This window comes from Amphibalanus amphitrite, unplaced genomic scaffold (assembly GCF_019059575.1).
Source record: "Amphibalanus amphitrite isolate SeventyFive unplaced genomic scaffold, NRLGWU_Aamphi_draft 000039F_arrow, whole genome shotgun sequence".
Classification (NCBI taxonomy): domain Eukaryota; kingdom Metazoa; phylum Arthropoda; class Thecostraca; order Balanomorpha; family Balanidae; genus Amphibalanus; species Amphibalanus amphitrite.
In genome coordinates, this window is record NW_024881535.1 from 15,072 (window position 1) to 32,341 (window position 17,270).

General features: G+C 47.9%; 2 protein-coding genes across 3 annotated transcripts; both read left to right on the top strand.

Annotated features, from left to right (window-relative positions):
* Positions 1 to 1,688: 1,688 nt before the first annotated feature.
* On the top strand, positions 1,689 to 12,774 carry LOC122374551. 2 transcript variants are annotated; one of them, XM_043353363.1, is made up of 2 exons: positions 1,689 to 2,435; positions 10,763 to 12,774. In XM_043353363.1, exons 1-2 carry the CDS (start codon positions 1,987 to 1,989, stop codon positions 10,962 to 10,964), a joined length of 651 nt encoding a protein of 216 aa, XP_043209298.1. In that variant the 5' UTR covers positions 1,689 to 1,986; the 3' UTR covers positions 10,965 to 12,774. The 2 variants fall into 2 exon arrangements, 1 of the variants encoding a protein (XP_043209298.1); XR_006255251.1 differs by lacking the exon at positions 1,689 to 2,435 and adding an exon at positions 4,632 to 5,401.
* An 859-nt stretch (positions 12,775 to 13,633) lies between these two features.
* On the top strand, positions 13,634 to 16,932 carry LOC122373781 (sodium-dependent proline transporter-like). The gene has a single exon (XM_043352149.1). It carries the CDS (start codon positions 13,957 to 13,959, stop codon positions 16,240 to 16,242), a length of 2,286 nt encoding a protein of 761 aa, XP_043208084.1. The 5' UTR covers positions 13,634 to 13,956; the 3' UTR covers positions 16,243 to 16,932.
* The last annotated feature ends 338 nt before the right edge of the window (positions 16,933 to 17,270 follow it).

Below are 17,270 nucleotides of genomic sequence, written 5' to 3' on the forward strand. Positions count from 1 at the left end.
AAAGGGTGCCGAGTGATTGAAAACGCTATATGTGGTTCAGGGGCGCTGAGAGGCCAGAAGGGCGCCGAATAGTCGAGGGATGCACGGTGAACAGAGACCTAAGGACGCGAGACGGTCAGGAGGGCGCCGTTAGACCATGAGAATGGCGCGGTGCTGTCAAAAGTGCGCCATTCTCCCAGAAGGGCGCCGAGTGATGATTAAAAACGCTATCCATGCTCGGGGTTACATGAGCAGAGTTAATACGCATTACAAACGGACTACAATGGTGAGCGAATAGGAAAATCCGTTCCTGATACGCATTTACTTGCTCATGTAACCCCGGTACATGAACGCGAGACGGTTAGGAGGACGCCGTTAGAGCATGCGAAGGGCACCGTGCTCTCGAAAGGACGCTTGCAGCCTTGTAAAAGACTTGTGGGTGCTTTTTCATCATTGTGGGGGCATAATTCAGGATTGTGGGTGCATATGCCCCCACAAAGAGATATAAAATTAGGTACACCCCTGCATACGGGGGTGAACTGCAATTTTCGTTTAGTAAAAAAAAAAAAAAAAATCATCGTGTCAGGGCTGTGACGAAAAATAAGTGGCCTAAATCCGATGAGAAAACAGGATTTGGGGGTACCCTAGGTTTGGCTCCTTGAGCCATGGTGCCCCCCCTTGTCTCAAATCGTTCCGCCGCCTATGCTTTTCCTTTAAGATAAAAACATCCATCTCTCTTTGCCCCTACATATGGACGAAAAACGTCCACATTTCCGTCTTTTTTTCTTCTTTTTTTTTTGTTGCAAGGCAGCGCCGCCTCACAGCGCAAATAAAGTCGTTTATAGCGAGTGAATCAATATTTATAAGAACGCTGACTGTGAGTCAGTTGGCCTGTGTCCCGCTGAATGGGCATATTAAGTGTTGGACTGATTCTGACGTCTGCTCAGAAACCTTAGATCTTTCGGAAATCCCCGTTAGCCGAGTCAAAGGTCAGAACCAGTCAGAATTATCAAACGCCTCGCTCTACAAGTTATTCAATGAAAGTGTAAAAGAACGTCATGCATAACTTTTGAAGTTTTTTGGATGATCACTTATGTTTGGTATTCACATTTGAAACAAATGAACGTACACATTGCAATGTACAAATGTGCAATGTGTATTTATTCGTAAGCGGTAAGTCAATTTAAACCACATATCGGTATGTAGGTAGAGGTACCTACATCTGCTCTAACCCTGCTGTTTACCTATCTCTTTCTTCAATGCAACTTTGAACTTACCCTGGATGGTCTTTCAATGCATGTGACTCATGACTCATACTGCGGAGCTTGGCTGTTTTTGTTATCTATAGATGGACTGAACGACGTTCAAAACTTAAATGGCGTTGGAATACTCAAACATGATTAAATTAATGTCGTTTGCATGAACGATGAAGTTGATTCTGCTTTTGCCATGCTTGCTACGACCGTTACCTAATTGCTACCATGTTCTGGCAGCCATGAGCCAACGCAGAATGCTGGAAGGCAGTGAAGATGAACTGCAATATTTACCATGATAAACTCACAAGCTCTCAGGTTTCATGTTTGTCCTACCCTACATACTCGTACATCTGCAACTTGCATGATATTCATTGCATGCGTCTTGCAAGCTGCAAGAACTACACATTCCGCCACCACCCAGCAGATGGCAGTGCAGTCGCGTATCGATCCACGGCTGCTGTGGGTCGCCTCAGTCCCGTCTCAGCGCCCCGAGGGCGGATCAACAAACGCTCTCCGCCTCCCAAGGTCCCTTGCAGCAGTCGTGCAGTCAGACCTCGCCGCGTCAGAGCGTCAGTGATCGCGCGGGCGTGGCCGAGTGAGATCACGGGACGGACCCGTGTGGGTAGCAACGTGCTTGCCGAGCTCGTGATTGTCGCAAGACACCTGTGTTGGTGTGTGTGTAAAATCTCGGCGTGGATTCAGACGAGTGGTGTGATTGACACAAACCACGGATCCTCTAAGAGGAGGTGCGATGGCGGACACCAAGTACCGTTTCGCCATCGCCGGCATGCGCTGCCTCAGCGAGGAAGAGCATGCCGACCGGGTGAACCAAGACTCCTACTTCCAGTGCATGTGTGACTCGGGAATCACCTCTTACTGCTCGAGAGTCACTGGTTGGAGCACTACCCCACCGCAGGAGCCAGACTCCAACCGGACAGCAAACGAAACCTCTCCGTGGGACGATCTTAACGATCTTTTCGAGGAGATCCACAAAGACTCTCACCAACCGGAGTTGACTTATGATGTTCCCGATAAATCTCGGACACATCTGGACATTGGCGTGTTTCTACTTCTACTTCTGCTGGTGCTTATCTGTGTTGTGTATGCGATTTATCATTGCACGTGCGGGGCCAGAAGGACAGAGGGGGGAGAGCCACCACAGAGGGAGAGCACGCGGAGGAGGAGGCGCAGCTCTGCCAGGTGAGAGCAGCGAGCAGTGAACAGTGAATGAAGTGAACAGTGAGCAGTGGGCTTTCATATTAGCCTGTCCTTTTCCTGGCATATTTTATTGCAGTGAGGTATGAAACCATTACGTACATCATGGTCTGGATGCTACACAACCAATCGAAGGAAGTTCGTCCCAAGGGTCTTCAGCAGCGTTCGGGAGTGGAGCGTGGTGGGGGGAGGGGGGGCCTCAGCCCACTCAGGTGAGACTAATGGGCGTCATCAGAGGTCAGGTTCAAGGTATGGTCGGTCTGGTTACATGAAACAAACAATCGAACGGGCTGGCGTGCCATTGGGTCAGCAACACGAAGACAATGAGGTGTAGTATGGTACACTCGTACCTGAAGTCTACAGATCGGGTGTTTAACCCTCCTTGACCGAGGGGGCAAGGCTTGGTGCCACCCTACTCGTAACAGAGTTTCCTCAATCGCTCGGGAAACACTAGAGATTATAGAAGTTAGAAATGACTAAATAATTCAAGTTAGATCTGGTTACATCTACCGCTTTTTCAGGTCAGGTCAGGTCGCTGACCTAAGACGTGATATGTGCACCTCACCACGGTCCTAAAATGCGGCTAATTTGCAACAACTTCAGTGACAAAAATCTTATGAAGGGGTGTTAAATGTAAGCAACGAAGTAACCTCTCAAGAAGGCACTCACAACTAGCATGGGGTTTTCATGAATTTCACCTGAGGTCAGGTCGGTTAGGTACCTACATCAAGATCTCAATTTTCGACATTTTAAGTCAATGGGGTATTATGGAAGGTGTTACTTTGGCTCCATATATTATTTTTTACATACTCAAGTATATGGAATAATGGAAATGTGACATGTCATTTAGCATCAGGGACGTACCTGGGGGGGGGGGGGGGGGCGGAAGGAGCGCTCCCCCTTTGGGGTTTTCAGGGCCCCCGAATGGAATCCGGGTCCCCGCGGGCTGAGAGCCCAAGTTGGCAAAAATCACGTCGGAGGCGAAAGAAATTTACGGGAATCCCAAAAAACCCGTCAGGCCAATCAGGGCCCTCTCACCGGCTTGACAGCTAGGGTCCTTCTTACTACCTGGGGCCGCCAGCTGTGAATAACCGCTAGTGTCTATGTCTGACCTCTAGGGCCCTCTGACTCCTCAGTAGAGAGGAGGCCCTCTGTAGGTAGAAGGCCCTCTGTAGAGAGGAGGGCCAAATCCTAAGTGCATGCCTATTTAGTATACCTAGCCCTTGCGAGGTCCGATGCTGCACTTTTGCATTGCTAATCTTCGTGTTGTCGCCTATGACGTCAGTTAGGTCATCGGTGCTTTTTTTCCATAATTCCAGATCAGTTTGAACTATGTAGAGGACTTTGATCCTTACCTAGATTCAGAAAAGGCCTGCGGAATCGAATGCCTCCTATGCAACATCACTTCTTTCTTCCACCGGCCTGATCTGAGTGGCCTTGACCTGACCTTAACCCGAAGTAAACGCTCTTAGTTGATATTTCCCAAACCCTAAAATCGAGACGTCTTTGCTGCGATATACCTAATTAGCTAGTTTTTTTTTTCTATCAATAAAAGGCAGGGTAGAGTGACAGAGACAGTGGCTATGGGATACAAGTGTCTCATTCTAGCATCTCACGCTGCCATTTAAACGGCCACCCCGGAGAGGCTGGGGTTGACCTCAAATGATAATCACCTTAGAGACGGCATTGAGTTTTGACCTCAACTATCACCACGCACTGGTTGTCTGTTTGGGTACCCTTCATTCCAGAAAAGTGTGAAAGTGTGAACTGGGCATTGGCTAGTCTTGAGGATGGCAAGAATGGATGACCGGCTGATGCCACAACGGCTGATTCCATCCGATTATGACGGGAGGGACCCGGGGGACAGCCCACCAAGCCACTCGAACGGTCACTCGGGAGGCCTGAGGGAGCTACTGCATTCGACCGGTTGCCAGGGAGAGGGCTGACCGTTCTTGCGTCCACAGGGTAGTATGAAAGAATACTAGCTGTTCCAGAGAATATCGAGGACGGATTCTGAGTCCCTAGCAATCTCTGGCGAATTCGAGGAAAGGAGGCAACTGTCGGCTAACTCTGATCTGAGCGCCACTGGTCGACTCTACTCTTAACTACTAGTTCTCTCTCCTGTCGCCAGGTGTCTCTGCGGTCGTGTATCGATTGTTCGCCTGCTAAGCCCGCCGCTACAGTCGGGTTTCGGCTGGCAGCGGCTCGAGTTGGCTGACGTGACTCCGCCCAAGGTCACGCCCCCTGCAGCCGTGAGACCGGCCGAGTGAGACCTGCCAGTATTGCGCCGTGCCGGCCGTGCTAGACGTGCCCGGCGTGCTCGGGGTTCGCTCCTGTGGTGACGATTTGCTGTTAGACTGCGCGGCTCAAGGGGTGGTTTATCCAGTGAGCGCTACTGCTGTGCTGCCGGCCGTCGGTGAGCGTCGGTCTCGACGGGGGCGTTTGTTGTGCTCTGACGTCATCGGCCACGCCCCTCCTGGCTCGAGAATGATGATGAGTGGTTACTTGCACGCCCGAGCCGCCATGCGCTGTATGAATGGGACAGAACCGACGCAACCCGAGCTACTCATACCTAATGTGTTCTTTCGGTGCATGTGTGACCTCGGGATAATCTCCTACTGTTCAAGAATCAGTGTTGAGAGCACCGAGAGCTCATCTTTCGACGAAGAAACTACAGAAACCCAATGGTCTTTCAGCGATTCTTTCCAAGATCCTGTCACGACGATGAAAAACGGCGTGTGGAAAATTGACGAACCCAGCCTGAATTTCAACGCAGATGACGATCTGAAGAGCGCACCAGATGCCAGTCTGGACACCATCGTCACGTGCATTGGTGTATTTTCTATCATTCTCTGCGTGTCGTACATTGTTTTCCGGTGCTTTCGCCAGGGCGTCTGCCCGGATCCCGCTGGTCTCGAGGTGGCCGCTCCAATGCTCAGTGGCTGCAGGAGGTGAGCGGAGAGTTGTGTCCGTCAGGGGGACAGCTGTCGGCGGGGGAGATTTATGGCAATGGGGGAGATTGGTACTCGCTTCATGGACGACCTACAGGTGCTGGTGCAGGTGCAAAGTTTGCCGAGTCCGGTAGTGTCTAGGGAAGTATCGATTTCACGGCACATACCAGTGACAGTCACACAGCTGCCATTTCGATGTAGTCGAATTCCTTTAGAGTGGTAACAATGACAAGGAAGGGCGGTAATAAGATTATTTAGGCAACAAAATACCTGGTCATAGACCTCTGTATACAGAGGTCTATGACCTGGTATACCGGTTTATAATGATGAACGTGTGGACAAAAATGAACGGCTTTTATACTAAGCGCTGCAACGCTTGGCAACCACCAAAACACCATAACGATAATTATCTGACCATTATTAGTATGCTTGCTTCTCTAAATCTCAATGCTACAGCACGGTTCGATCGAGGGATCTGAACTCAAGCGACCTGACAGGAGAATGTTAAACTTTGCAAAACAATTTGTATTTATGAGAACTAAAACTTTATCACATTTAGGTACGACATTGCTCCTTGTTCTAAGATGAAAAAGTATCATTGAAAAAGAGCACCGGACACCCACATAATTCCACTAAAACACTCTCGACATGAACTCATCCCCGTGAGCATTTTCTGATCCACAGTCAAATGTAGGTAGCTGTTTATTCTTGCTTGTAAATAAAGCATACCTAATATGTACTGGAACGGCGCCCGCTGCTAATTTAATGCTCCTTTTTCTCAGATTTGCCGTTACCCTGCATTTTTACCGGTCGCTTTCCCGTCTGCAGCAAGCTTCCGATTAACGCTAGCTAACGCGGAAAATGATTCACTTCCGTCAGGTCATGGTGTGCTATTTACAATTTGCAAGTCTACCTTGTTACGGAGCGAGCGAAGCGAGCGAAGTCTTTCCTTAGATTAACGGAAATTTCTGAGTATGAGCGGCCGGCCGGCCGGCCGGCCGGCCGTGCGGACGCTTTTACGAGGCTTATATCTCAGCAACCACTTGACCGATTTACACGCGGTAATTTTTGTAGGGTAGCTTCATTCCTTCTACCAAGTATTGGACTATTCCCGATGCATATAGGTGACCCCTTATGCACGTGCCACGTGCAAAACGAAGAGGTGTCAGTTTTGTAATTGTTGCAATATCTCGGTAACTACTTGGCCGATTGCGCTGAAAGTTGGCATGTAGGTAGGCTCCCACTAGGCACTGCATATCCATGTGCCAGAGTTGGGGTGCTGCTGCACGTGCGCACGTGCAGGGGTCGTTTCCAGATCTCGAGAACGGCTCGACCGATTGCACTCAAATTTGGTACACAGTTAGGGACCGGTTAGTAGGGTGCCGTGCACAAGTCAGTTGGGACCCATTTTGCACGTGCGCACGTGCAGGGTGCCGCTTCCAGATCTCAAGAACGGCTGGGCCGATTGTGTTCAAATTTGGCACATCGCTAGACACCGATTAGTAGGGTGCCGTGCACAAGTCGGTTGAAGGTACCCCCTCGCAATTTCGCACGTGCAAGGCCCACCCTCTCGCTCGCTCCGTTAGTCGCCCCAAAAGGCGTTATACTGGTATATTGTAGAGGTCTGCACCGGCCGGCTGCAGCCGCGGCTGGCTGCAGCCCCACGGCTGTGGGCCGGGGCGGCTGCAAATATCTCCAAGAACACGGCTACGGCTGTGGCCACGGCTGTGAGATTTCAAGCTCAATCTCAAGTACTCAAATATAAAATTCTAAATCCTTAATCTTACATTCTGATAAACAGTCTAGCCTGCAAAAATCATGCAAAGGATGCCCAGCAACATTGAAAGTGGTGAAGCCTTTGAAAACCTGTAATGGTTTTACTATTTGCTGTAGGGGAGTTTGCACTCTGGTACAGAATACTAATTATAGGTACCAATTGTTCCTTCATCATCAAGAGCTTGACAGTTTCAAAAAATGCAACATGTTGCATTGTCACATCCCTCTCAAACCAATCTCACCTGGTCATTAGGAGAGCACCTTACAGCTATTGAAGACGAGCGTTCAATAATTCTTTCAGGTAATAGAAAAAGAAACCACGCCTAGGTAAAGGCAGGCAAAGGCTTCATAAAATATTATCTAAAATAACTCTTAGATGTATTTCTGGATTTTCGGCAAGTCCAAATACATAATATAAAACTGGCGCTTTATGTTCTAACTGGTGTGTGAGTGACCACTAACAGAAAATGCTGATCAACGAAGCCAATGGAATTAGATTATAAGTGAGCATGAACCTTACTTACGGTTAATTCATATGATGGTGAAAACCATGAACACGTAATTCACATTACGGTGAAAACCCTGAACACAATATTTCTTACGCGAGCTGTTGACTTTACTAATAAAATGACGTCTTTTTCTAAAAAATGTAAAAATGTGATACTTATTCTTTGTTTGAGAGCAAGTTTTTAACTGTATAGCATTATTATTTATTAATTTGGATTTTTATGGCTGTTTATAGTGAGTCAAAGCAATTTATTGCCACTTCTTTGCTATTGACGTCATTTAAACTCAAGTAAAATTTTTGATTGAAAGAGGCAATTGTGGCTCGCACGTCCTTGGGGATTTGAGCGAAGATCATTATTTGGAAAAATAAAAAAGATGAATGTTTTTCTTTCTTGGATGCTCACTAGTGCTTTCATGCCTTGCATATCAAATTAGTTTGAGACTTACTCAGAAGGCTCAGAAGGCTGCTTCAAGCCTGGCATATCACACCCCAGAAAATATGCAAGGTAAGAAAGAAGCAAGAGTTTTGACTAGACAATCACTGTTTGACAGTCCATCAACTTCAGTTTCATTTTCCATACCTAACATTGATAATGAAAAGCATCAGGGTCTGTTGTTCTGTCCCACAACCATGCTTCAGGATTTGGCATTAGATGTCTACACTGTTAGTGCTTCTATTCTGGTTCGTTGTTTATGTTTTCTGTTGATGTAGGTACCTACCTACTCATCTTTCTTAACCCCTTGCAAGGGCTTGTGTAGGCATGCGTTGCGCATCAGGCTTCAGGCCTTTGGCCTAAAGACAGATACACAACCACTTAACCTATGATGCTTCATGAGCTTGATAATCTATAGCCCATTGCAATGTGCTTTTGGCTATATGCTTCAACTAAAAACAACTTATATAATAGGTATACTATTTTTATATACTATTTGGTTGCATTTCATTGAAAGTATCCACGGCCGGCTGACGGCTGGCTGCCCACAGTTTGCCACGGCTGTGGGCGGCTGTGGCTGTGGAGCCACGGCTGCGGGGCGGCTAGGCTGTGGAAAATTGCAGCCGTGCAGAACTCTAGTATATTGAGATACCATCGAATAACTTGCATGCAGACAAGTAATTCGGTCTCACTATTTGCATTGGCTGATGCATCGGACTGGCCTTGCGCCACCCCGCGCATCCTTCGTCTGACTTGCCAATTCAATACTGGTCACAAAATCTGACGCTGCATGCATAATTGCATCCAGTGGGACGCAGAGGAATGCAGCATGAATATTGAGTCATACACCCGGTTTGAAGGCTAGGTGAGGTACCGACGCATATGAATGCTTCACAGACCACTATATATTCACAGACCACGACATAACTATGTATGTATAGTGGCCTATTCCTGCTTACCTAATATTGGGAGACATTCTCATGTTGTATGTAAGTACGCTAGACATCTCCTCCATTGGTTGTATCTACCTACAGCTTCGTATCATTTTCTGCAGTTCCTTGAAGAGATCTGAGATATACCAGCCTGTCCGTAAAAGTCTGCTATAAATCCGGCTTGACTGATCTCAGACATCCGAGGGCTTGGCTTGATCGGATTTAGAGTCAAGTGCCAGACTTCGAAATTTTATTAGGCTTTGTTGAGCTACACAAAAACGTGTTATTCATTTTAAATACCATTTTGCATGCACCTGTCACTAAAAAGTCGCTTAGTTATCATCTGAATCCCAAAACATTTTTGGCGAGTGGCAGGTGGCTGTCGTGCATTACCTCTATGCTGTCACGCTGATGCGCCTCTTTGCACTCCAGCCTAGTGAATCACAAACATAAAAGCACATCTTTTCCTAAAGCGGAAGACCTAACAATCGCTGCTCAGTCTTGAAATGCGGACATTGTATTGAAGTATGGCGATTGCTCTATCTACTGCGCGATTGCTCGTTTTATCCCGAACTTCAGCAATGTCTGAAAAAGTTGTTCTGTGTAGGAACTCTCCTGCCTGCATGTAACTGGAACGCAATGCTACTGCCATTGAGTGCAACGATTGCATAATTATGGTTACGTATGTGTTTGCTTGGAAACTTTGCATAGCTTACTTGGGATGATATATTAAAAAAGCTGCTAACATGTCATTAAGTTGAAACTAGACTGCAATGAATAAAAAAGCCGCTGATATGCAAGGTGTTGCAAAAGTTGTATGTATCCTCTTGCAGTCTGCAGAACCCTTTCACACCTCAATCAATAGAAAGTGACACGGAAAAAATAATTGGCTCCCTGAAATTAGCTCTAATCTCCGAGTAGCATGTCCTGTAATACTGAATAAAAGCATTATTAGTCTTTCTGAAGGTAATTACCCACAGCTGTTAGCACCTCACTGCCCACTTGATAATACGATATGCATGGTGTTGATTGTGAATTGCGTAGAACGTCACCGGCGGGCCATACCGATAAGTTGAAGGCTGGAGGCGGTTCCGTTGACTAATGACTGATGAAATGTTTGGACGATCCAGAGTGGACCTTTGGAATGCAGGGGCGCATCGTACTCGTAAGGAAATATCGTATATCAGAGGCGCAACATAAACCAAATAAAGAATATCTTCTGATAAGAACCACACGACTGATGTAAACGAATGACAATCAAACAGAACTCACTTAATCTGATTTTCGTCACCATGATGATAAACATTGTGTTCACACTATCACTACATCAAACTTGGCGCTTCTGCTAGTGTTTACAAGCGCGCTAGGTTTGAAAAACCAATTATGGGACTTTCTGATAAGAACAAGCGCTATACGCGACTAATGAACATCGATACATGTGTGTGTCCATGCATGCATACGTATATGTGCCACATGCGTTTCTAGTTCGTTGTGCACATACATGAAAACACGCAAAGCTGGTTTTGTTGTAATTAATGCTCACCTCACACACAAATTCATGGCTAATATTCCGTAGATCGGTCGGTGCCCTTTATTTACGTCACCACTTACCCACCCTCAAATAACCCTCTATATTCAGGCCTCACACCGAATATCGCCTTAACCATCACTCACTATCAGTCCTTCCTTGACGACATGTTGTTTATTTGCAGGTCTGGAGGCGCGGCCGCCGCGGCCTCCACTGTCAATGACGTCACCTCTGGAGGGGGCGGAGGAGGGGGTCAGGGGGAGACGGCAGCACCGGTCGACCTGCCGCCCCCCTACGACCTCGTCTATGAAGAAAACATCACACCGCCCACATATGAGGAAGTGATTCGAGAAGAGGCCAAAGACGGCGCTCGAGACCCGGTGTGAAAGGTGCTTTATTGGGTTTTGTGTCACAATGTGGTGCCTGATATTGCGGGGGCTAGACATACTGGTAGTCCGGTGCCTCATGAGCGTATTCCATATGATGCTATACGTTTTGGGTGTGCTTAGAGACTTCTGAAATCTAAAGCTTGAAACAGACTCACTACTTGACAAAGGGCGGCTTTTCGGTCGCGACCGGGATGAGTCTGCCACTCAAGTCTCAGCTTAAAACACGTCAGGCAGATGTGCAACTGGTTGTTGCTGATATCCAGATGTTGGCAGACCATCAGTTCTAGCCTTATTCTGTTTCAGTCTTAAGATGTTAACGACGCTTCGGGGTAGCAGAGTTGTGATCGAATTGTGCGATTATTGTGTCCATTGTGCGATTATTGTGTGCTATGTGTAAAATTTTGAAAACATCAGGATCGACGATGTAAGTTATTCCCATCAAATGTACTTAATGCAACACAAAAGGTCGAATTTGACAGGCAGACTGTGTGCGTTTCCAGCAGCGCACCCGCCGTTCGGGGAGCTGTGATTGGCTTGAGCTTATGTGACGTCACTAGCTTCATATGCGGCTCATTTTTAGAAATGAGACTTGAACAGGGTGGGATTCCTGTGCCATGCTTAGATGTATGTGGCGGAGATTATACGTGCATGCCTAGCAAATGTGCAAATGATCTGACTTAACACCGTCACAAAACTTGTATGTGTGTGTGTGTGTGCGTGCCTGAAGGTTTAGAATGCGTTCTCGCCTGCTTTTCACGAAGTTCCCCATCACTCTCATTGTTTTAGTTTCAAGTTTTTAATCAAGGACCTGTTCCGTATTGCACTTATTACAGCCATTCAGAGATTATAGAACGGTTTTGATGCCAAGCAGTGATAATTTAATGTTTGCCGCCTGCGAGTCTTTCGTAATGTGTTATGGAGGCCCGCAGTTGGGTTACAGGAGTGAAATGCCACGGTCAGCACACTGCGAGTAGGTACAGTTCAGTTCACATTACAGAATCGGCACGATCAGACAGTTTCAAGATAGGGTACCCAGAGAGTGCACCGAATGCAGTTGCATGGTCTAGTGCACAGTGCATCGCTCACGTGCAAGGTATGACACCCCGGTGTGAACATTGCATTCGAGCGATTTTATTTGATACGGAACTTGTAAACTCCGACAATTCTTCTAAAGAAAGGTTTGCTTATGCATGTATGAGCCACTTGAATAATGAAATGACTGAGTTTAGTGTCATTTAGGGGCTGAGCTTAGTTTTTTTATCTAGCTATCTAAGAAGTTGAGTAGCTAGTCTGCGGAATGTAGATAGGTTGAATGCTGACAATGCGCGTTGTATTGCCTGCCGTATAGCTACATTGCAGGGTCTTTCAAGTGCTCTAGCTCTGAGGGGCTGAGTTGTGTGCGAATCTCATCGTGAGCCTACCAAGTAGGCAGTGCGCCTTAGGCACATCTAAAATAGTATATGGTACTGTCTGTTGAGGTTGACTATCCGATATGTTAGGTATTTATAGTTCATGATAACAGGTAATTTATACACTTTGTCAATAATCTCGGGAAGGACATGGATATGCTGCTTCATCCAATACGCTACACTTTTACCGTTGTTTTGAAGTTGTGCCAGATTGGAAGGTTATCTGGATGCTGTTGCTTGTTTCGCATTTGAATGTCGAAAGCTTTTGCCTTTTGTCTCCCGTTGTTCGTATCATGTCTCCCAGAAATATGCTTGTGTCATGAGCTGTTTGATTGGTGGTGCGAATGCACTGCCTACTTCTCAATACAAAGTATTTCTGCTCTGATGGGCTCTTATAAGTGTTCTTTCCTCATTGTCTGGTTTTGGTCGTGGGGACATTCTAATGAAAGCTGTTGAGGGCTTACGATACCTACTAGAAATGCCCAAATGTACATAGTTCAAATACGCAAACGACGACAAGAGCATGATCAAACGGATGGTGCTCGTCACTACTCTTCTTGATTGGTTTTAAGACTCACAATTGTGGCAGCTGTGCGAAGTTTTTATTCGGTGCCCGCATTCTGTATGATCTCATTAGCTACCTACATCGAATGCAACCGGCGGAATATATGACGATGGCCAAATTCTGTCGTTGGCAAGGCAAGATAGTCGTTAAGGCAAAATTCTGACGACAGACGGTGATAGCAACGCTCGATAGGCATATATCATTAAAGAAATAAAAGCAAAGTTATTCTCCATGTTTCAACAAGGCACGATCATCTTTAACCAGATAGTCACATCCGCAAACACCGGAGCTGCTGAAAGACATATGAAAAGTATCACCTGAATACCTACGACGAACGACGCAATCGATTATGTTTCTAATCGCAGAAAAACATCAGCACCAAAAACATCATGAGAAGTGCCATGTATCACAAATCACACCACTGCGTTTCATAATCATTAACCACCCTCCTAGTTCCTGTGTTGCTGAAAAAAACCGGTTTATTATACATGCACGTATCATTTGCAGCATCCCAGCCATTCAAATGAGCTTCAGGGGCTCTCAAACCACACCTGCGTTTCGCCCCTAAAACACCACAGTTACCTGCCCGCTCAGCAGACTGCCGTTCACAAGTTTGAGCTCCTCTCGCCCCAGGGCAGATCCTTCGCGGCGCTGTAGACTTGCGACGCACTTGGCGGTAGCGAGCGGGGCGTGGGATGGGCAGACGGTACCTGACGGGCGGCGAAGTGTACCACAAGGGAGTGTTCTTGCGCCAGTGTGAGTTGACAGTGACCAGAGACATTGGACAATCGGAGGTCGCTCAGTGGAAGCACAGTGCGTACAACGGAGAGGGTACAGTGAGTGGTGAATAATTCATTGTGATTGCACAATAGCTTGCGCCAAATATGACGCAGGAGTCTGACAATTGACATTTAGCTTGAATATCAAAGCGAGTGAGATCTGAGAAGACGCTTGAGTGCTGGTAAAGTGTATTGTTTTATGAGAGCACTGTCGCCAAGGCTCGAGTAGCCACGCTATGGCAGTGGACTCGCCCAGCTCTGAGCATCCTACGAGAGGCACAGAACAGGAGATGCCGAGAGAAAAATGGCGGACCCAGTGCGACTTCATCCTCTGCAGTATCGGCAAGACGGTCGGCCTGGGCAACATCTGGCGCTTCCCCTTCATGAGTCTCCGGTACGGTGGCATCACGTTCCTGTCGGCCTACCTGATCCTGCTGGTGGTGGTCGGCGTGCCGCTTTACGTCCTAGAGATCGTTCTGGGACAGTACAGCAGTGCCGGGCCGCGGTCAGTGTTCTCCAGAATGGCACCCGTCTCCTCCGGCATCGGCACAGCCATGCTGCTCGTGCTGGCCTTCACCGTGTTCACGTACAACCTGCCCGTGGCGTGGATCATCTTCTTCACGGCAGCGTCGTTCAACAGAAGCCCTCCGTGGGGGGAGTGTGGACACGAGTACAACTCACCGAGGTGTGTCTCGTTGGCCAGCAATGTAAGCATCGTGCATGATGTGGAGGAGGTCAACATCAGCATTGGTTCTTCCTCACAGCAGAAACGATACTTGCTAGAAGAGGCGTCAAGTAATGACAGCGACATTGCGTCTGCTGAAGAAGAGCTTCATCTAACACAGTGGCGTAATGTATCCAGCAGTGCAGAGTTTTTCTTCTGCAATGTGCTCGGACTGTGTGACCAGTCTTCGCAAAGTCTGGGCGTATTGCGCTGGGACATCGTACTCTGCATGCTGGCTGCGTGGCTGCTCGTCGCCGCCTGCATCTTCAGGGGCATCACGTCTGTCGGCATGATCCTCCACTTCACCGTCATCTTCCCCTACGTTGTGCTCGTCATTCTCCTCTTCCCGGCGGTTCTGTACGACGGCGCCATGAAGGGCATCCAGTTCTACGGCACGTTCAACGTCTCTCTCCTCTGGAGCTCAAGCCTGTGGTCAGACGCAGCCTCGCAGATTTTCTTCTCCCTTGGCATCAGCCACGGAGATGTTATCAGTTTAGCCAGTTTTAACCGGTTCCGCAACAACTGTATGCGTGACGCAATTCTTTTAGCCGTGGTGGACACTGTAACATCAATTCTAGCCGTGCTAGTGGTCTTCGCAATGCTTGGGGTTACGGCGAACCAGCTGGGACAAGAGATCAACAGCACCCACAAACTCGGACTGGGACTGGCGTTTGTGACTTATCCAGAAGCTCTTCTGCACACGCCTTATCCATCGGTCATCAGCGTCCTTTTCTTCGTCATGCTCATCACCATGGGCCTGGACTCGCAGTTCACCATGGTGGAGATGCTGTCAGTGGCAGTTGTCGATGAGTGGCCAAGACTTCGTCCGCAGAGACACTGGATCTCCATGGGAGTATGTGCCGCCTTCTTCGCTGCCAACCTCTGCATGTGCTTGGATGGTGGCGTGCGTGTGTTTGTACTCTTCGACCACTTCGCCTTCTCGTTCTCGCAGTTTGCCGTGGCGCTGCTGGAAATCCTCGCCGTCGGATGGGCCTTCGGAGCCGAGCGGGTTCTCGATCTGATGAGCTCCGAGATGAAGATCCCGATGTCGCAGTGGGTGAAACTCTACTGGCGGCTGGCGTGGCGGTTCGCTGCGCCAGTGGTCCTGGTGGCAGTCCTGGGAAGCACCGTCGCCTTCCACGGACGTGTCAGCTTTACGGCTGGTGATACGAGGCTGGTGTTTCAGCCTTGGGAGGACGGGATTGGCCTGGTGCTGATGCTGGCGCCGGCAGTGCTGGTGGTGCTGACGGCACTGTGGGTGATGGGGAAACAGTGGCGACGTGGTGGAACTCTGAAGGAGGTTCTGCATCCCACTGCTGACTGGGGACCTGCGCAAGTGGAACGGCACGCGGGAACGTTTGAGGGAGGCAGTGGTGTGGCAAATGGCAATCAATTCGGTAACCTGCGGAACATATATCTCGCGAGGTTAGGACACACCGTTCCTCTGGCTGCCATCAGCAGGAGGACGGGCCTCGCGTCACGCTTTGGACCTGTCCAGTTCAACGCACCAAATGTTCCTGTAAGACATCTTGGTGACAGTCTATGCATGACAGACCTTGGTAACGTGAGATATGCTAGCAGGTCACCTGATGAACTTTGCGTTGACAGGAGCACCAGATCAACAGATGCTAGGCTAGAAAACGGAGTGGATAGCACCAACGGCAGAGACCATGTCATATTTAGTGCAAGGGGCGATGCTATCACAGAAACTAGCCATGTAGACCATCGATCGTCTGAACGAAGCCGGAGTGATTGTCCTTTGGCTGGTGTTGATAACCTGGGGTTCGAGCGCCAGTGATAATTGCAATCGAGATCTGGAGATCAAGAGATCTAAAAATATTTTCCTAGTACCACGAGGATAAGTGTCGGAGATTTAGGAAAATGGGACAGAGCGAACAGTGGAGACTGAATATTTGTGAAAGGAATAACGTCTTATGTGAACACCACATCCTCATTCACTGGAGCGAAGTACAAATGTGATCTACCCGCTACCAATGTATACCTACCTACCTACAGAAGAAATGAAGAATTCTCACATGTGCCAGTCAATACTGTATGTGAATGCCCAAGTACCTACCCTCTTTCTTAGGTAGTGCGACTATTGTATCTCCAGTAGTACCTATGATAAGAAGCTACACAGGTCTTTCATGGTTCTTTGTTTGCAAGTAATGTGTAATTGTATGCTGCATCATTATGTGCATTTGATTTTGGGCGTGACGTATATTTTGACAACTACATATTTTACGCGCATTGTGGCTTACAGTGACATGGGCAATGGGCATGGCAACTAGCTCCCACGTATTAGAGGTGTATTTAGCTTGTAAATGAATGAAAAAATCATAAAATGGGAACCTTTTGTTCTTCCAACAGTCATAGCATTTCCCTTGAAATATCTCAGCAGGAAGGTGCGGGCATTGGGCATGTTCGCCCATCTTTGTACTCAATGATATTTTGTTACTCGTAGAAGACGAATAAACGTCATAATTACATACCAGGATTCTTCGAAGATACATGAATGGCGGGAAAGAGAGTGTTTGCGGGCATCTAAGTGCGATGTTTCTGCGATAAATCCAGGTCCTTTACTTTATCTTTCTTCCTGTTGGTGAGCATCTCCAACAACTTGTCGGATACCTTTCTCCTCCCTCACACCCTCCCAACCAGGACATCTCCGGTATTTCGCGGTGCAGCAGCAAGACGAAGCCTGCCATAACCTGTTGCTGCCTGTATGGTGACTCACCGCATATAGGTACTGGAAAATCCAGCAGGAGCCAGAGGTCGTGACAGACATTTCGGAAACGGTTGGGGGCGATCGAGCTGCTGTTCGAG

What these genes read in the sequence shown, in the direction of transcription:
- LOC122374551 (XM_043353363.1), top strand. Translation starts at nt 1,987, where the DNA reads ATGGCGGACACCAAGTACCGTTTCGCCATCGCCGGCATGCGCTGCCTC. An exon ending in AGGAGGCGCAGCTCTGCCAG is followed by an intron (nt 2,436 to 10,762) that starts GTGAGAGCAGCG and finishes GTTTATTTGCAG; the next exon opens with GTCTGGAGGCGCGGCCGCCG.
- LOC122373781 (XM_043352149.1), top strand. Translation starts at nt 13,957, where the DNA reads ATGGCAGTGGACTCGCCCAGCTCTGAGCATCCTACGAGAGGCACAGAA.